Source organism: Bufo bufo, chromosome 10 (genome assembly GCF_905171765.1).
Source record: "Bufo bufo chromosome 10, aBufBuf1.1, whole genome shotgun sequence".
Lineage (NCBI taxonomy): Eukaryota > Metazoa > Chordata > Amphibia > Anura > Bufonidae > Bufo > Bufo bufo.
The window spans coordinates 53,774,416-53,795,755 of record NC_053398.1 but is presented as its reverse complement, the minus strand read 5'-3'; the positions used below and the strand labels follow the sequence as shown (position 1 = coordinate 53,795,755).

At 45.7% G+C, this 21,340-nt stretch overlaps 1 protein-coding gene across 2 annotated transcripts in view; it reads right to left on the bottom strand.

Moving 5' to 3' along the window:
* The window catches only part of POLA2 (DNA polymerase alpha 2, accessory subunit), a 72,818-nt gene extending 54,119 nt beyond the window's left edge, over positions 1-18,699 (bottom strand). For both annotated transcript variants that reach the window (XM_040409964.1, XM_040409965.1), the window contains exons 1-3: positions 18,522-18,699; positions 18,310-18,436; positions 13,562-13,683 (exon numbers count right to left, since the gene is read on the bottom strand). In XM_040409964.1, coding sequence (XP_040265898.1) covers positions 13,562-13,683; positions 18,310-18,397 — 210 coding nt within the window. In that variant the 5' untranslated portion in view covers positions 18,398-18,436; positions 18,522-18,699. The remainder of the gene's footprint in view (positions 1-13,561; positions 13,684-18,309; positions 18,437-18,521) is intronic.
* Positions 18,700-21,340: the final 2,641 nt, after the last annotated feature.

Sequence of the window (21,340 nt, the reverse complement as noted above, 5' to 3'; positions counted from 1 at the left end):
CACTGTCATCCGAGGATTGTAAGTGGAGAAGGAGGAGACCAGCGGCAGCCGTTGTCCTCCCATCTCACTCACCTAATTATAACCCTATCAGGTGAAAAACATCCAACATAGACATAAATAATTCAACAAAGTCTAATATGTATACAGATGTCACGAGATAAGCCGTACATGTTCAGCATTTTCATACGGTTGCCGCCAGTTCGCGGTAATGGAACATGGTCAAGGATCATAAATTTTAAATCACCTTCAGCATGGCCCATATCCGCAAAGTGGTGTGAAACAGGCAAATCCTTACGCTTCTTTCGTATGGAAAAGAGATTCTGATTAATGCGTGATTTAAAATCGCATGTTGTCTCGCCCACATACAAAAGCTTGCAGGGGCACCATAAAACATTAATACCAAAACTCAAGTCACAGGTCAAATAAAATTTAAGGGTATAAAGAACCCCTGTATAGGGATGAGTAAATACACGTCCCTTCACCATGTATTTGCAGTTTACACAGTGAAGGCACGGGTAACTGACACTTTTCTTAGGAGCCAAAAGTGATTGACGTGCACCTTTTTGTGGGCCTATGTCGTTCTTTACAAGTTTGTCTTTTAAATTGCGAGCTCTCTTATATGACATTATAGGTCTAGTAGAAAATTCTGGGATATTTTTATGTTCTGTACTAGGGATCGACCGATATAGATTTTTTAGGGCCGATACCAATAATTTGTCAACTTTCAGGCCGATAGCCGATAATTTATACCGATATTCTGGGTATTTTTATTTTTGAGGAAAAAAATTTTTCCTACACAAATCTGCTGAAAATTAATGTTTATTGTTAACGTGTATTATTATTTTATTTTTTGGGCAAATCTTTTTCATTTATACTTAATATTTTTGTGTTTTTTTTTTACTAACTTTTAGCCCCCTTAGGGACTAGAACCCTTGTCCTATTCCCCCGGGGCTCCGATCGGAGGAGCAGGGGAGAGGAGATCCTGTGGCCACTGCCACCAATGATTAATACTGGGGGGGGGGGGGGCACTGCGCCACCAATGTTTTTACTATTGGGATGGGGGTGGGGGGCGCACTGCGCCACCAATGATTAATACTAGGGGGCTTGAGGGGGGGGGGGGGCGCACTGCGCCACCAATGAAGATACCTCTCTTTCACATACAGGAGGCGGGAGCTGGCTGCAGAGTCACATAGCCGGCTCCCGACCTCTATGAGCGGTAGCTGCGATCCGCGGCACCTAAGGGGTTAACTACCGCGGACCGCAGCTGCCGTTCATAGAGGTCGGGAGCCGGCTATGTGATTCTGCAGCCAGCTCCCGCCTCCTGTATATGAATTAATGAAAGACTTCTCTTCATTGGTGGCGCAGCGGCCACAGCCCCCCCCCTCCTCTTGTCTCGTCTCCTCTCCTGCCATTGGCGGCGGCAGCATCACAGGGGGAGGAGACACTGCTTCCTTCTCCCCTGTGCTGCGGAGGGAACACAGAACGCGCTGTCAGCAGCGCGTTCTGTGTTCCCAATACGTTATCGGAATATCGGCAAAATAGATGCCGATACCGATAACGGTCAAAATCCTCAATATCGGCCGATAATATCGGTAAAACCGATAATCGGTCGATCCCTATTCTGTACTCAGAATCGACCAATGTTTGTTGAGAATTCTACTGACATACGGGCTAGCTTCACAAAAGGTGGATACAAAGAATATTTTCTGAGATTGATTCCTCTTAACCCCTTCACGCAACATCACGTACATGTACGTGGGGGAATGTGGTGCCTCACCGCATCCCCACGTGCATGTACGTGATCGGCTTTCTCTGTCAGTGCAGGGAGCGAAGCGCTGAAGCTTCAGTGAAGTCGGCGTGCTGGGGTTGCTAGGCAACCAGAGAAGCCGTCAGGAACTGTATAGGAGCTCTGACCCGCCGGCGATCGCTGTGATTGGTCCATTACTGCAGAGGGACCAATCGCAGCGCATCGGGGCAGGTAAGGGGGGGTTAGGGAGGGACTATGTGCTTCTCCTTCTCTGATCGCCCCAATTCCTGTCAGGGAAGCGATCAGAGAAGGAGATAGTGTGAAAATCTTCCCGACCTATGATGAGTATACTCGTCATGGAGCACTGCTACTTAGCACGCCGTAGTGAGTATACACGTCATGGCATTCAACTGTCAACTGCAGGGGGGGTGTCGCAGGCGGTGCGGCAGGCGGGATCGCGATCCCCCGCCCGCCTCCCCTTGAATAATCGTTGGCGTCTAGTGGGTATACCAGGGTGCCAGCACATTGCTGACACCCTGGTATAAACGGCTGACATCGGTGATGCGATGTCAGCCGTTTAACCCTTTCCATACAGCGGTCGTTACGGACCGCTGTATGGAAAAGGTTAACAGCTCAGGGAGCTCCCTCTCCCATCGGGGGGCTGCTGTGCCTTTGCAGCCCCCCGATGGGAGAGAGCCCCCAGACAGCCCCGTCCTTACGCTTCCCCGTCTGCGCAGTTCTGACCAGTACTGAGCAGACGGGGAAGGTTCCCATGGCAACAGGACGCCTCTCAGGCGTCCTGCTGTCCATGGTGCTGAACAGATCTGTGCTAAAAGGCATAGATCTGTTCAGACAAAGTGTAAAATACAGTACAGTACAATATATATATTGTACTGTACTGTATTATACAGACATCAGACCCACTGGATCTTCAAGAACTAAGTGGGTCTGGGTCAAAAAAAAAAAGTTAAAAAAAGTTAAAAAAAAAATAAAAAAATAATACACTACACATATTAGGTATCGCCGCGTCCGTAACGACCTGATCTATAAAACGGTCATGTTACTTTCCCCGCACGGTGAACGCCATAAAAAAAAAAAAACTATGAGGAAATTGAAATTTTGCCCACCTTACTTCCCAAAAAAGGTAATAAAAGTGATCAAAAAAGTCGCATGTACGCCAAAAAAAGTACCAATTAAACCGTCACCTCATCCCGCAAAAAATGAGCCCCTACATGAGACAATGGCCCAAAAAATAAAAAAACTATGGGTCTCAGACTATGGAGACACTAAAACATGATTTTTTTTGTTTCAAAAATGATATTGTGTAAAACCCTGATAAATTATAAAAAGGTAGACATATTAGGTATTGCCATGTCCGTAAGAACCTGATCTATAAAAATACCACATGACCTAACCCCTCAGGTGAACACTGTAAAAAAAATTAAATAAAAACGGTGTCAAAAAAGCTATTTTTTTGTTACCTTACATCACAAAAAGTGTAATAGCAAGCGATCAAAAAGTTATATGCACCCCAAAATAGTACCAATCTAACAGTCATCTCATCCCGCAAAAATGATACCCAACCTGAGACAATCGCCCAAAAACTAAAAAAAAACTATGGCTCTCAGACTATGGAGACACTAAAACATGTTTTTTTTTGTGTCAAAAATGATATTATTGTGTAAAACCTAAATAAATAAAAAAGTATACATATTAGGTATCGTCACGTCCGTAAGAATCTGCTCTATAAAAATAGCACATGATCTAACCTGTCAGATGAATGTTGTAAATAATAAAAAATAAAAACAGTGCCAAAACAGCAATTTTTTGGCAAATTTTCCATTTTAATCCATTTTTTCCTATAACAAAGCAAGGGTTAACAGCCAAACAAAACTCAATATTTATTGCCCTGATTCTGTAGTTTATAGAAATGCCCCATATGTGGTCGTAAACTGCTGTATGGCCACACGGCAGGGCGCAGAAGGAAAGGAGCACCATATGGTTTTTGGAAGGCAGTTTTTGCTGGACTGGTTTTTTGACACCATGTCCCATTTGAAGCCCCCCCCCCCCCGATGCACCCCTAGAGTATAAACTCCAAAAAATGACCCCATTTTGGAAACTACACCCCTCAAGGTATTCAAAACTGATTTTACAAACTTTGTTAACCCTTTAAGTGTTCCACAAGAGTTATGGCAAATGGAGATGAAATTTCTGAATTTCTATTTTTTGTTACTTTGCCTCAAAAAAAGTGTAATATAGAGCAACCAAAAATCATATGTACCCTAAAATAGTACCAACAAAACTGCCACCTTATCCCGTAGTTTCCAAAATGGGGCCACTTTTTTGGAGTTTCTAACCTAGGGGTGCATCAGGGGGCTTTAAATGGGACATGGTGTCTAAAAACAATCCAGCAAAATCTGCCTTCCAGAAACCATATGGCGCACCTTTCCTTCTGCGCCCTGCCGTGTGCCCGTACAGCAGTTTACGACCACATATGGGGTGTTTCTGTAAACTACAGAATCAGGGCCATAAATAATGAGTTTTGTTTGGCTGTAAACCCTTGCTTTGTTACTGGAAAAAAAATATTAAAATGGAAAATCTGACGAAAGTGAAATTTTGAAATTGTATTTCTATTTTCCATTAATTCTTGTGGAACACCTAAAAGGGTTAACAACGTTTGTAAAATCAGTTTTGAATACCTTGAGGGGAGTAGTTTCTTAGATGGGGTCACTGTTATGGAGTTTCTACTCTAGGGGTGCATCAGGGTGGCTTCAAATGGGACATGGTGTCAAAAAAACCAGTCCTGCAAAATCTGCCTTCCAAAAACCGTATGGCATTCCTTTCCTTCTGCGCCCTGCCGTGTGCCCGTACAGCAGTTTACCACCACATATGGAGTGTTTCTGTAAACTACAGAATCAGGGCCATAAATAATGAGTTTTGTTTGGCTGTTAACCCTTGCTTTGTTACTGGAAAAAATGGATTAAAATTGTAAATTTGCAAAAAAATTGAAATTCAGAAATTTCAACTCCATTTGCAAATAACTCGTGGAACACAAATGGTTAACAAAGTTTGTAAAATCTGTTTTGAATACCTTGAGGGGTGTAGTTTCCAAAATGGGGTCTTTTTTGGGTGGTTTCAATTACGTAAGCCGCACAAAGTGACTTCAGACCTGAACTGGTCCTTAAAAAATGGGTTTTGGAAATTCTCTGAAAAATGCTTCTAAACTTCTAAGCCTTGTAACGTCCCCAAAAAATAAAATGTCATTCCCAAAATGATCCAAACATGAAGTAGACATATGGGGAATGTAAAGTAATAACTATTTTTGGAGGTATTACTATGTATTATAGAAGTAGAGAAATTGAAACTTGGAAATTTTCAAATTTTTGGTAAATTTGGTATTTTTTTATAAATAAAAATGAAATTTTTTTACTCCATTTTACCAGTGTCATGAAGTACAATATGTGACGAAAAAAAACTATCTCAGAACAGCCTGGATAAGTAAAAGCGTTTTAAAGTTATTCACACATAAACTGACACTGGTCAGATTTGCAAAAAATAGCCTGGTCCTTAAGGTGAAAAATGGCTTGGTCATGAAAGGGTTAATACCCTGAAATAATTCACTTCTCTTTCTGATTAATACGTTTTAGTTGCTGTTGCAATGTAGATATCGGATAGTGCCTCTGTTTAAAACATTGTGTCAGGTTGTCAAGAGTTTTGTTCAATAAGGATGTATCACTGACTATTCTTTTGGCTCGAGTAAACTGACTATACGGTAATGACCGCACCATCGTCCTAGGGTGAGCGCTGTCAAACCTAAGGACGGTGTTGCGGTCAGTAGGCTTTGTATAGACCTCAGTGCTCAACCCACTGCCAGTGCGTCGAACATTGACGTCCAAAAAATGCATCATGCTGGTAGAGAATTCCAACGTGAATTGTATAATCGGGAATCAGGCTGTTTAAATGGTTATGAAACAATTGTAACTCCGATACTGTACCCGTCCAAATAACAAAAATATCGTCTATGTATCTCCACCACCTCAGCACATGGCTGAAGTGGTGGGACACATAGACGTGCTGCTCCTCCAAATGATAGACGACCATGTTGGCGTAAGTGGGGGCCACATTCGTCCCCATGGCCGTCCCCCTAATTTGCATATAATAATCTCCAAAAAGGAAATAATTATTATGTAAAATCAATTGTAGTAAAGCCAGAAAAAAAGAAAAGTCCCAGCAAGTGGACTGAAACGTCGCAAGGGTGAATAAAGGTTCACACTTTCTTTTTCACCAACGGATGTGCTGTATATATATACACATACAAAATTTTTTTTGCATGGTATCGAGTATTGCAGTACTTTTCTTTTTTATCGAACTTCACTTGTGAATGAACAGACCGAGCCATCTTTGTTTTGGGTTCTACTCAGTCACTCTGTATCTGAGGGATCACGGGATTTGGTGTTCCCGCGCATGCGCAGAGACTGAATGGGGACGCCGCCGAGACCGCGATGCTCCTTCTGTGCAACTTAGCAGCTGATTGTGAGTTTTTAAGTTTATAATATACACTGCTCAAAAAAATAAAGGGAACACAAAAATAACATATCCTAGATCTGAGTTAATTAAATATTCTTCTGAAATACTTTGTTCTTTACATAGTTGAATGTGCTGACAACAAAATCACACAAAATAAAAAAATGGAAATCAAATTTTTTAACCCATGGAGGTCTGGATTTGGAGTCACACTCAAAATTCAAGTGGAAAAACACACTACAGGCTGATCCAACTTTGATGTAATGTCCTTAAAACAAGTCAAAATGAGGCTCAGAAAGTGTGTGTGGCCACCACGTGCCTGTATGACCTCCCTACAGCGCCTGTGCATGCTCCTGATGAGGTGGTGGACGGTCTTCTGAGGGATCTCCTCCCAGACCTGGACTAAAGCATCTGCCAACTCCTGGACAGTCTGTGGTGCAACGTGACGTTGGTGGATAGAGCGAGACATGATGTCCCAGATGTGCTCAATTGGATTCAGGTCTGGGGAACGGGCGGGCCAGTCCATAGCATCAATGCCTTCGTCTTGCAGGAACTGCTGACACACTCCAGCCACATGAGGTCTAGCATTGTCTTGCATTAGGAGGAACCCAGGGCCAACCGCACCAGCATATGGTCTCACAAGGGGTCTGAGGATCTCATCTCGGTACCTAATGGCAGTCAGGCTACCTCTGGCGAGCACATGGAGGGCTGTGCGGCCCTCCAAAGAAATGCCACCCCACACCATTACTGACCCAATGCCAAATCGGTCATGCTGGAGGATGTTGCAGGCAGCAGAACGTTCTCCACGGCGTCTCCAGACTGTCACTTCTGTCACATCTGCTCAGTGTGAACCTGCTTTCATCTGTGAAGAGCACAGGGCGCCAGTGGCAAATTTGCCAATCTTGGTGTTCTCTGGCAAATGCCAAACGTCCTGCACGGTGTTGGGCTGTAAGCACAACCCCCACCTGAGGACGTCGGGCCCTCATAGAGTCCGTTTCTGACCGTTTGAGCAGACACATGCACATTTGTGGCCTGCTGGAGGTCATTTTGCAGGGCTCTGGCAGTGCTCCTCCTGTTCCTCCTTGCACAAAGGCGGAGGTAGCGGTCCTGTTGCTGGGTTGTTGCCCTCCTACGGCCTCCTCCACGTCTCCTGGTAGCGCTTCCATGCTCTGGACACTACGCTGACAGACACAGCAAACCTTCTTGCCACAGCTCGCATTGATGTGCCATCCTGGATAAGCTGCACTACCTGAGCCACTTGTGTGGGTTGTAGACTCCGTCTCATGCTACCACTAGAGTGAAAGCACCGCCAGCATTCAAAAGTGACCAAAACATCAGCCAGGAAGCATAGGAACTGAGAAGTGGTCTGTGGTCACCACCTGCAGAACCACTCCTTTATTGGGGGTGTCTTGCTAATTGCCTATAATTTCCACCTGTTGTCTATCCCATTTGCACAACAGCATGTGAAACTGATTGTCACTCAGTGTTGCTTCCTAAGTGGACAGTTTGATTTCACAGAAGTGATTGACTTGGAGTTACATTGTGTTGTTTAAGTGTTCCCTTTATTTTTTTTGAGCAGTGTATAATAGGATACACCTGCACTGAATTGCAAGCAATTACAGTACATTATGTATGTTTAGGACACATTATGTAATTAATTATAGCACTTTGTAAATGTACTGTATCTATGAATTTTTTGACACTGATCAGGAGATTTATCCACATGCCCTAATTGTTGATATTGTGAATTTTGCTACTTTTATGTCTAAATTGTTTTGATTACACCATTGATTGATACACCTATATACTATGCGATTGTAACACATGTGCACACACCTTGAGAAAGACCGCAACGTCGCTGCTACTGACATTGGGTTATAATATATATGCGCAACATGGGGCAAGTGTTTATTTTTGGGAGGTGTCCGCACCACAATGCAGGGTACATACGGCCAGTGTCCATGTTTTAAGGATCCGCAATTAATGTCAAGCATGTGGTTTCATCAATTTGGACCTCCATGCGCCTTATATTAATAGTAAATAACTATCATGTAACTTACCATAACCCCATGTTGCCCAATATGTGAGGAGATACTTGAAGGTACTTACTATTTATGGGAGGCACATGGAGGTTCTAAAGTATTAACACCATGTGCCTCACATGTCTCATAATGGCAATACTGGGGTAAATAATAGTTACATTAGAAGAAAAGGGAAACCTCCACTCGCACCATTCTCCTCCCTTCCTTACGGGGCACTCTATACTATTTACTCTGTAACTACTACCACCATTCTTCCTGATTACACTTTTTAAGCGTTGGCACACATGATGTAAATCAATGGTCTGCGGCTGTGGCTCTAATATGAAACTACACCACCTGACAAGATGGTAACTTTCAGAGCAAAGCACACATTACTTCTCTCTGGTGCACTGTAAGGAGAGAACCGGCAGGCAGAGGGGATGGCCCATTACACCATTCCTAAGCGTCGACTCTTGAAAGAACCTTGGCACAGGTTGTCCTGGGAAGGGCAGAGACACATTCTTAAGGATGCTGCTCCGTGGCCCAACAGTGAACTGGAGAACAGACATACTCTGTATTGTGAGGAATGGCCGGAAGCTGTCACCCAGTGGCACAACCCCCTGCTCCCACCATTCTCCTTCCTCAGCCCACTCTACATTTGGTTTAGTGGCAGTGGTTGGCCTCATCACAGTGAGAAGGGAGAGACGCTACGTCCTTCTCCATGTGCGGCCACCGATGAAAACACAGCGCGCACTGCGTTGTGTGTGCACCATGTTCTCTAATTAGAACGTCTACAAAGCAGTGCAATAGAGCAGCTTAAAGAGAACCTGTCACCAGGATTTTGTGTATAGAGCTGAGGACATGGGCTGCTAGATGGCCGCTAGCACATCCGCAATACCCAGTCCCCATAGCTCAGTGTGCTTTTATTGTGTAAAAAAAACAATTCGATACATATGCAAATTAACCTTAGATGAGTCCTGTCCCTGAGATGAGTCCAGCGTGAAGGAGCCCAGACCCGCCCGCATCCTCAGAATCTCCTCCTTGCTTCCCGACGTCAGAAAGCTAGAGCACCGTAATCTTGCGATGCGCGAGCTAGTGCATGCCCAGTTCATTCGCTGAGGCTGATGCCAGCACAGGGAAGGAACACTATGACGACACTGCGCACGCGCTAGCTCGCACACTGAGATTACGGTGCTCTAGCTTTCTGACGTCAGGGAGCAAGGAGATTCTGAGGATGCGGGGCGGTGCTGGGCTCCTTCACGCTGGAGTCCTCTCAGGTTAATTTGCATATGTATCAAATCTGTTTTTTTTACACAATAAAAGCACACAGAGCTATGGGGACTGGGTATGTGCTAGCGGCCATCTAGCAACCCATGTCCTCTGCTCTATACACAAAATCCCGGTGACAGTTTCCCTTTAAGGTCGAAACGCATAAACTATTACAATTTAAAAAAAACTGGATGTTTTTTTCCCCAAAACGCATATGAAAGGAAGCCTTATGGTAGTTTTACTTACCACTTGTGGTGGTAAAGTAGGTCTGCACCTTCATCATAGTCTCATTCACCCACTGCAGTAATGGAGGTGAAGTATAAGTAAAAGTCTTTAGGCGTCTTTCACACGGGCGTAACTGATTGGCTCCGGATGCGTTCAGTGAAACTCGCACCATTTTGCAAGCAAGTTCAGTCAGTTTTGTCTGCAATTGCGTTCAGTTTTTTTCCGCGCGAGTGATAAAAAAACACTGAATGTTTACAAACAACATCTCTTAGCAACCATCAGTGAAAAACGCATTTCATCCGCACTTGCTTCCGGATGCAATGCGTTTTTCACTGAAGCCCCATTCACTTCTATGGGTCCAGGGCTGCGTGAAAAATGCAGACTATAGAAAATGCTGCGATTCAAACGCAACACAGAACTGATGTGTGAAAAATAATAATAATAATAATAATTAGGGGTGCACCGAAATGAAAATTCTGGTCCGAAACCGAAAATTCAGGATGCCCTTGACCGAAAACCGAAACCGCCTTTTTGCCCAAATAATTTTAAAATACTTTTTTTTTAATGATTTTATTAATAATTCTTTTTCATGAATGAAATTCATCTGTGGGTGGCGCTGTTATGGAGAGGGGGATCTGTGGGTGGCGCTGTTATGGAGAGGGGGATCTGTGGGTGGCGCTGTTATGGAGAGGGGGATCTGTGGGTGGCGCTGTTATGGAGAGGGGGATCTGTGGGTGGCGCTGTTATGGAGAGGGGGATCTGTGGGTGGCGCTGTTATGGAGAGGGGGATCTGTGGGTGGCGCTGTTATGGAGAGGGGGATCTGTGGGTGGCGCTGTTATGGAGAGGGGGATCTGTGGGTGGCGCTGTTATGGAGAGGGGGATCTGTGGGTGGCGCTGTTATGGAGAGGGGGATCTGTGGGTGGCGCTGTTATGGAGAGGGGGATCTGTGGGTGGCGCTGTTATGGAGAGGGGGATCTGTGGGTGGCGCTGTTATGGAGAGGGGGATCTGTGGGTGGCGCTGTTATGGAGAGGGGGATCTGTGGGTGGCGCTGTTATGGAGAGGGGGATCTGTGGGTGGCGCTGTTATGGAGAGGGGGATCTGTGGGTGGCGCTGTTATGGAGAGGGGGATCTGTGGGTGGCGCTGTTATGGAGAGGGGGATCTGTGGGTGGCGCTGTTATGGAGAGGGGGATCTGTGGGTGGCGCTGTTATGGAGAGGGGGATCTGTGGGTGGCGCTGTTATGGAGAGGGGGATCTGTGGGTGGCGCTGTTATGGAGAGGGGGATCTGTGGGTGGCGCTGTTATGGAGAGGGGGATCTGTGGGTGGCGCGGTTATGGAGAGGGGGATCTGTGGGTGGCGCTGTTATGGAGAGGGGGATCTGTGGGTGGCGCTGTTATGGAGAGGGGGATCTGTGGGTGGCGCTGTTATGGAGAGGGGGATCTGTGGGTGGCGCTGTTATGGAGAGGGGGATCTGTGGGTGGCGCTGTTATGGAGAGGGGGATCTGTGGGTGGCGCTGTTATGGAGAGGGGGATCTGTGGGTGGCGCTGTTATGGAGAGGGGGATCTGTGGGTGGCGCTGTTATGGAGAGGGGGATCTGTGGGTGGCGCTGTTATGGAGAGGGGGATCTGTGGGTGGCGCTGTTATGGAGAGGGGGATCTGTGGGTGGCGCTGTTATGGAGAGGGGGATCTGTGGGTGGCGCTGTTATGGAGAGGGGGATCTGTGGGTGGCGCTGTTATGGAGAGGGGGATCTGTGGGTGGCGCTGTTATGGAGAGGGGGATCTGTGGGTGGCGCTGTTATGGAGAGGGGGATCTGTGGGTGGCGCTGTTATGGAGAGGGGGATCTGTGGGTGGCGCTGTTATGGAGAGGGGGATCTGTGGGTGGCGCTGTTATGGAGAGGGGGATCTGTGGGTGGCGCTGTTATGGAGAGGGGGATCTGTGGGTGGCGCTGTTATGGAGAGGGGGATCTGTGGGTGGCGCTGTTATGGAGAGGGGGATCTGTGGGTGGCGCTGTTATGGAGAGGGGGATCTGTGGGTGGCGCTGTTATGGAGAGGGGGATCTGTGGGTGGCGCTGTTATGGAGAGGGGGATCTGTGGGTGGCGCTGTTATGGAGAGGGGGATCTGTGGGTGGCGCTGTTATGGAGAGGGGGATCTGTGGGTGGCGCTGTTATGGAGAGGGGGATCTGTGGGTGGCGCTGTTATGGAGAGGGGGATCTGTGGGTGGCGCGGTTATGGAGAGGGGGATCTGTGGGTGGCGCTGTTATGGAGAGGGGGATCTGTGGGTGGCGCTGTTATGGAGAGGGGGATCTGTGGGTGGCGCTGTTATGGAGAGGGGGATCTGTGGGTGGCGCTGTTATGGAGAGGGGGATCTGTGGGTGGCGCTGTTATGGAGAGGGGGATCTGTGGGTGGCGCTGTTATGGAGAGGGGGATCTGTGGGTGGCGCTGTTATGGAGAGGGGGATCTGTGGGTGGCGCTGTTATGGAGAGGGGGATCTGTGGGTGGCGCTGTTATGGAGAGGGGGATCTGTGGGTGGCGCTGTTATGGAGAGGGGGATCTGTGGGTGGCGCTGTTATGGAGAGGGGGATCTGTGGGTGGCGCTGTTATGGAGAGGGGGATCTGTGGGTGGCTCTGTTATGGAGAGGGGGATCTGTGGGTGGCGCTGTTATGGAGAGGGGGATCTGTGGGTGGCGCTATGGAGAGGGGGATCTGTGGGTGGCGCTGTTATGGAGAGGGGGATCTGTGGGTGGCGCTGTTATGGAGAGGGGGATCTGTGCACTGTTATGGAAAGGGGATATGTGCACTGTTATGGGCATAACAGTGCACAGATCCCTTTCCCCATAACAGTGCACAGATCCCTTTCCCCATAACAGTGCACAGATCCCTTTCCCCATAACAGTGCACAGATCCCCCCTCCCCATAACAGTGCACAGATCCCCCCTCCCCATAACAGTGCACAGATCCCCCCTCCCCATAACAGTGCACAGATCCCCCCTCCCCATAATAGTGCACAGATCCCCCCTCCCCATAACAGTGCACAGATCCCCCCTCCCCATAGCAGTGCCATAGACCGATCCCCCTACCCATAACAGCCCCGGCCCTGCTGCTCACAGCATCACTCACTGCATCTTTATTTTACCTTACAATCGTGACGCTCCAGTAACAACTCTGCAGGCAGAGCGGAGGGCGGCGTAACGTCACTTACTCACGTGACGCACCTGCTCCGCCCACTTTATGAATGAAGGAGGCGGAGCAGGCGCGTCACGTGAGTAAGTGACGTTACGCCGGCCTCCGCTCTGCCTGCAGAGTTGTTAGTTACTGGAGCCTCACGATTGTAAGGTAAAATAAAGATGCAGTGACAAAGTAAACCGCCCGCCCGCAGATGGTGGGTGACAAATCCCACACCCCATATTTTCGGCCGATATGTAACAATATCGGCCGAAGTGGATTAGGTGCATTTTCGGCCGATATTTTCGGCTGCCGGAATTTCGGTGCACCCCTAATAATAATAATAATAATAAAATAAATCCCACTCATGTACACAGACCCATTAAAATTTATGGGTCAGGATTCAGTGCAGGTGCTATGCACTCACATCACATTACACCTGCACGGAAAACTCACTCGTGTGAAAGGGGCCTTAGGCTTCTGATTTTTGGACTCAACTGCGGTTTTCGATAAGAATAGGACTAAAGGATGTAAAATCTGCCATCTGTTGATTAGATAGGATTTAAAACAAAACAAAAACATCTAGCCAGAAGCAACCTGCACTTACTTCATGATCCAAAGCACAGAGATTGCCAACAGTGAGAGGTAAACTCCTGGTCGCAGTGAAAGCCATCCACTCTTCCACCAACTTTTCTTCATTGAACCGATGAACAGAACAAAGTTCCACCACTGTAGAAGAGAAAAAAAAAAAAAGTCATTAAGGCTAGGTCTACACGACGACATTTGTCGCGCAACAGTTTGTTGCACCAATGTCGCGCGACAATTTTTATAATATCAGTCTATGGTGTCGCACTGCAACATGCAACATGCTGCGACGCAACAGTCGCAGAAAAATCCATCTCGAATGGATTTTCTGCGACTGTTGCGTCGCAGTCGCAGCATGTTGCAGTGCGACACCATAGACTGCCATTATAAAAATTGTCGCGCGACATTGGTGCAACAAACTGTTGCGCGACAAATGTCGTCGTGTAGACCTAGCCTTAAGGGATTTTCCGAGATTTTAATACTGATGGTCATTAGTATCTGATCGGTGGGGTTCCCTGGTGTCAGAGCCCCACCAATCAGCTGTTCGAGAAGGCAGCAGTGCCCACGGCAGCGTTGAGACCTTCTTGTTGCTTTTCTTAGGCCAGTGATGACACGTTCATCGGTCACGTGGTCTATGTGCTGTGCGAAGGCTGCGGCGCTCACAGGAGATTCAGCGCCTTCTCAAAAAGCTGATTGGAGGAAGAAAAAAAATAAAAATATTGGAGAGACATATAGTGATCCTTCAAGGCCAAAACTACACACAGACCCTTGCCTAATGTACAATACAATGCAACAGTCCAAAAGTACATGAATAGGGACCCCCACCCCCAAATCGCTGTAGGAAAGGGACCCTGCAGTGCAGTATGAGAAGGTAAACTAACTGCTGTCATCATTTGGATATCTACAGGGTGAGTCAAATATCTCAGGACACCTCTAAAACTAAGGGGAAAATGAAATATCTGAATACCCCAGCATGTAATGGGTGGGGTCCAATCTTTTTGGCTATATCCGGAACATGGCCTCCATCTTGGATCAAGCGCAAATTTTTCCAATGGGAAGGGGATCATGTAGCATATCAAAGACGACCAGAATTTTCTCAGAAATCGATTGTTGCAATATCTCTTATGGTTCAAATGTTATCAACACAAAAATTTGCAATAACCAGGAATGTTCCCTGTGATGCACAGCTATTTGGCGCGTTTAATGTGTTGTCCCTGGTGCTGAACACAGAACTTTGAAACTTTCTGTGTTGATAATTTTTGAACCACAAGAAATATTGCAAATCTGACTGCGGCCATCGATTTCTGAGAAAATTCTGGTCTTTGATGTTACATCATCCCCTTCTCATTGAAAAAAAATTAGCCATTGACTCAATATGGCGGCCATGTTTTAGACATAGCCTAAAAAATAGGACCCCTCACCCATTACTTGCTTGGGGCATTCAGATATTTCATTTGCTGTTTCATTTCTGACATAAAAGGTGTCCTGCAACTAAATATGGACACCAGGTTTCCAAAATGGTAGAGTTGCCTTGTTGTTCAGATACCGAGATGAGGGATTTACCAAACATTTTCTGGGCTATACCATCTCAAGCCAGCTCTGGTGGCATCCAGCCATTTTTTGCAGGCAACATTGGTTTTTATTTTTTAGATGATTCGCTTATGTGACGGTTCATATTTTGCAGGATGAGGTGACGTTTTCCTTGGTACCATTTTGGGGTACATCTGGCTTTTTGATCATTAAATATTGCACATTTTGTAAGACAAGGTGACAAAAAATTTATGTTGTGGCATAGTTTTTATTTATTTTTACAGTGTTCCCCTGACAGGGTAGATCATATGTTTTGTAGACCCGGCTGTTATGGACATTGTAATAACAAAGATAAAAATAATAGACATATTAGGTAAGTTTTACACAATAAAAGCATTTTTTAAAAGAATAAAATCTTGTGTTGCCATTTTCTGAAAGCCATTATTTTTTATTTTTCAGGTGATTGTCATAAGTAGGGGATCATTTTTTGCGGGATGAGATGACCATTTGATTGGTACATATGGCTTTTTGATCAAGGTACATAGTCATACGGCTTTTTGTGAGGAAAGGTGACAAAAAGGCTCTTTAGGCCGTTTTTTTTTTTTACGGCGTTCACCTGATGGGGTGGATCATGTGATATATTAATAGAGCAAGTTGATACGACACAATGATACCCAATATGTCTATTATTCTTTTTTTTTCCTTCCCATTTTTTCCAATTTTATATGACTTAATTATGGGAAATGGGTGATTTTTTTATTACATGTAACACTTGTTTTGTCCCACTTGTGAACCTGTCAGCTCCTAAAAACATCCCAAGCCGGCAGCAGTACCCGAGAGTAGCCAGCAGCGTGTTTGTAACGATCATTTATTAAATAAAAAAATATATATATTCTAGGGGTTAATTGCCGCGGATCGCATGCCCTGTTATTGAGGCCGGGTGCCGTGTTCGTGATACCGCTGCCGACGCTTGTATAAATGAGTTAAAGAGGACCTTTCATGGGTTCAAAGAATATGAACTTAGTAGCAGGCTGCATAGAGCGTCGCCCGGGGATCTAAGTGCACTTACTATTATTCCTGGGTGCCGCTCGGTTCGCCTGCTGTGGCCCCCGGTATTTTCAACATTCAGGGCAAGGAGGAGGAGACGCCAGTGTCTGTCCTTCTCCATGACAGCAGCGCTGTCCAATCACAGCTCAGAGCCAGGGAGTTTTTTTTTCTCCCTGGCTCTGAGCTCTGCGCTGTGATTGGACAGCGCTGCTGTCAGGGAGAAGGACAGACACTGGCGTCTCCTCCTCCTTGCCCTGAATGTTGAAAATACCGGGGGCCACAGCAGGCGAACCGAGCGGCACCCTGGAATAATAGTAAGTGCACTTAGATCCCTGGGCGCCGCTCTATGCAGCCTGCTACTAAGTTCATATTCTTTGGACCCATGAAAGGTCCTCTTTAATTACATTCATTGGTGGTGCAGTGCACCCTCCCAAAGCCCCCTCGTCCCCCCATTATCACTGGCAACAAGCCCCCCCATTGTTATATGGTGGCCACAGGGTCCCACATCCTCCATTGGTGGCAGATTACACTGCTGAGGCTCCGATCGGTTACCATGGCAGCCAGGACGCTACTGAAGCCGTGGCTGCCATAGTCAGCTCCCTGCTGCTGTGTGTACTATGCACAGGGAGATGTGTGAGATACTGTTCACCCTGATAGAGCTCTATCAGGGTGAATAGGACAAGGGATGAAAAGATCCAGGGTATAGCCCCTAAGGGAAGAAATGGTTATTAAAAAAAAAAAAAAAAAAAAAAATATATAATACTAAAAGTTTAAATCGCCCCCTTTCCCAATTTTACATATAAAATTTACAAACAATAAAGAATAAACATATTACATATCGCCACGTCCGAAAAAGTGTGAGCTATTAAAAATTTTTTAAATATTTACGCTCGGTGAAGGCCGTAACAGAAAATAACCTCTAAACCGCGTAATTCGTCATTTTTAGTCACCTTGTCCTCAGAAGATGTCCCTGGATGTGAGAGGTATGTGGTACTGTATTCTCCTATATGTAGAGCTGGCTCACTACTGTCACCTGCGTCTCATCTTCTCCAGGTCCTTTTTTTTAATTATTATATGCATTTTAAATTTGGTGACTAAAAAATGTAATTTGGCTCCTAAATTTTTTAGTTTAGGAGCCAATGGCTCCTGGTTATTTTTTTAGTCTGAAGCACTGGGCAGGGGATTAAAGATCGTTTTTACAGCTTTTGCTTCATCTGCCTGCAGGGAGAAAATGATCCTTACAAACACGCTGCCGGCTTGGGATGTTTTTAGGCGACAGGTTCCCTTTAAAGCGCCAGCATCTATTTTTTCACCGATGTCGGCGTATACAGCAGGGGGCGCCTGCTACTGATTGGGTGCAACCTCCTGCACCCACCCAATCAGCGCACCCTAATGTGTAACTGGCATCCTATTTTTATTTGTGTAATGTATAGGGGCAGTGATACTGATCATTTTTGTAAAATACATTTGTACATTTCTATTAGGAAATTAGCCCTAAAGGGGCCCATTTTTAGGATTAGCAGCGCTCCTCTGTCTTCTGCTTACATAACAGTCAGTGTTGAGCGCGTCTCCACAGTTATGTAGACAGAGGAGCAAAATGGGCCACTTTAGGGCTAATTTTCTAATAGAAATTTACGATTTCAGTAATTAAAATATAAAACAATAATGATCCCAGCATTCCGGCTTGCGTCATTGTACTGTATAAAGGGGCATTCACACCAGATTTGCAGGCTGCAATCTGCAGACACGCAAAACACGGGCACCAGATGTCTGTACGCCGCAACAGGTCCGTGATCTGCGGCAGATGACAGGACATGTCCCATCTTATACAGCACCGATGAACAGACCCAGAATCACACATGTTACGCCTCAGTCACAGACGTGTGCTGTACGTGTTCCCCACAGGCAGCTCATGTACCCATTCATTTTAATGTGTGCATTCACATGTCCGTGTTTTACCACGGCCCGGACGCGAGACTTCATATTGTCAAAAAGGGGACTTGAGACTATTTTTTACGTCTAAAATAGTCACAAGTCCCTTGATAAATAACCCCCAGTGATCTGTCCTAATGTGTCCAGGGGTAAGGCCTTGCACTTAGATACATCTGCCATTGATTTCCATGAGAACTGTGTGAGCCACAGCATGAACTACAGGGCACAGCCATAAACCACTGTAAGACATGGCCGCCTTACACTTCTCTGACAGGTCTTCATCCTCCAGGTCCACGACGACGCCGAAGAGACCGAGCTCTTCCTGGATCCTCTGCAGGGACACAGCCATTGTGTGAGGGGCCACAGAGACCAGCAGCGATCACCAAGCCTGGAAATACAAAGACACCAAGTCTTACCTCGGCCAGGGCCCTGCTCCCAGGACACCCACCCCCCAAAGGGCCACAGCGCCGTACCGGAGCGTCTACGGAGGAGCCCGGGCACAGACGGGAGACCAGGCCTCGGAGTCTGACAACGCTGCCCGGTAACTGCGCTTATACTCTCAGTAATACGACAGCATACCTCGCGCGGTCCAGACTGAATGAAATTTCCCGCGCTCGGGCATTCTAAGCAATGGCGCCAAAGGCGAGAAGACTCGTTGTTCTGACAGGCAGCCAATCAGCGAAGCGTTGCTAAGACACTTCTGGGCGTGGCTATCGGACTATGCTCTGACGTAGCATATAAAAGCGCATGCACAGGGAGGCGGTTCCGGTTGGTGAATGAAATAATTAAGTACTGGTCGGCGGGTGTGCAGGGAGCCGTGTGCGGTATTCGGAATGTTTGTTGAACAGGTTATAGGAGGGCAAAATATTGTGTTAACCCCTTAAAGACAGGCCTGTTTGAGCCTGGGGTCTTTGCGGATGGTGTAGGTATAATTTGTATGCCCTACCATTTTGTAGTGTTGATATAAAGTGATTATTTTTTAAAAAAATCTTTTTGTTTAGACTTTTCAGGGGTAATTCATGTGCACTGCACGCCTTTGAGGCACATTATGCCATAAAATATAAATGCTGGCCCTGTCCTCTCCATGCTTCCTGTTCCAGATAATGCTGTATTTGAAATGTTGCAAAAAATTATTTTTCATTTATTTTGTGCTAGAAATAATGGCCATTTTTGTAAATGGGTTGTACAGGTTATGGTCACTGGGGTGAGGTTAGAAGCTCTGGTCTAGCAGTGTTTTATATATATATATATATATATATATATATATATACTCTGTAATGCTCTGATGCGGTTCATCCGTGACTCCCCCTGCTGTTTGGTAGTGGGGTCACAATCTCTGGACCCCTATTCCCATTTGACGGGTTGTGTCGTGGAGCGGATGTGCTGTCATTTCTGGACAGAGGGGTGTATGCGGTTTTCACGGCCGTACCCCCCCCCCCCCCCCCGTGACAGATATCACATTTGGAGACTGGCGCTCACCCGCCGGTTCCCCGGCTGTGGCCCAGCCTCATCTGCTTCATACTGCGGGGCTTTTGACACTGTACAGTGTCTGTTATAATTGTGCTAGTTGCAGCGCCGGCCAGCCTGTATGAGCATGCGCTCTGATGCGAAGTTTGACAGCGGATATCTTTGAAGTGGTTCCCTATTCTTGGTTATTTTCACGTGTCTCGCGTGAACACATGGGAGCGGCGCATGCGCCGACTGCTCTTCCGGACGCCAGCAGATTCCACCTGGTCTCCATGGTTCAAACGTGATCCATTCAAAGGTTTTAATGTTTATATTGATTCTTGATTGTTATTCACTGTGCGCACTTCACTATGTTTGATTGCCAATCATGTATGTTTATGGATTCTGCACTGTACTAATGACGATATGTATTTTATATGATCATGTTCACAATATGAGATTCAATCATGGTTACAGATGAACTGCATTTTTTAACAGTCATATTCTTGATGCACTTGCACTTTAATGTTTAATTACCAATTGGTAATCATGATATTGTTTGCACTATATATGTATACCATTTTGCACATGTTATTCAGCTGGAAAAAGGCTCCATTGAGAGAGCTGAAACGTTGCTGTCTGATGGGTGAATAAACCGTCCACTTTTTTCATCATAAATTTGGAGTGCTGTCGTTTTTCTTTACTCTATACACTTGGGAGCTTGGTCTCAGGCCCCCAAGAGGACTTTGCACCCGCGTTTAATGTGTGCTGCTTTATTTATTTTTATATATATATATATATATATATATATATATATATATATATAATCACAGGTCGGCACTGCTGTATATGGTCACGGTGCACGAGTCTATGGGATGGCGTCCCAATGTAGAATCAATGAAAAAGACCGGCACTCGCTGTTGATAATTCTTTCTTTGTATTTATTCAGTCACATGTACAGGCAATAAGTGACGCGTGCGTTTCGGTGCTGCCGCACCATCCTCAGACTTAGGGCTCATTCAGACGGCCGTATGCTGTCCGCAAAAATACTGAATGCTATCCGTTTTTTTGCGGATCCACAAAAAAAATGAAACATGTCCTATACTTGTCCGTGAAAATCAGGACATGGCCCCATTGAAGTCTATGGGTCCGCAAAAATACTGAATGCTATCCGTTTTTTTGCGGATCCGCAAAAAAACGGATAGCATTCAGTATTTTCGCGGACAGCATACGGCCGTCTGAATGAGCCCTTATCCTCATACAAAGAACATTTCATGTTTAAATAGAGCGCCCAAACACAGAGAAATGACATCACACAGAAAACCACACCCACCAATCAGTGTTAAAACAAAAACATATGAGTTCCTTTAAATTCACTTTAGTTTGTTCCTTACTTCTTTCTTCCTTCATTATGTTCACTGTAAATAATATATAGAAAAAAATCCATTTATTTTCTTACAAAGGATATTTTTGTCCAAAAATTATTATTTTCATTATTTTATTTTTTATTTTTTGTTTTAAAGTTTTTTATTTGTTTTTAATTGCACTATTGCAATACTCAAAAATATAACATTATAGAAAAATTATTATCCTGAGAAAAATATTATTATACCAAGGTGATCTATCAGAGGAAGCTTTGTACATTATACTCCCGGTTGAGTCCGTGGGGCTCAATCGTTCGTAATCGATGTATCCAATAAGCCTCCCTCTGCAGCAATAACTTGTTCCTATCTCCACCCCGACGTGGAAGGGGTACACTGTCTATAATCTGGTAACGCAACTGTGCCACTGTGTGTCTATGTGCATGGAAGTGGAATGGTACAGGAAATAATAAATTTTGCTTGCG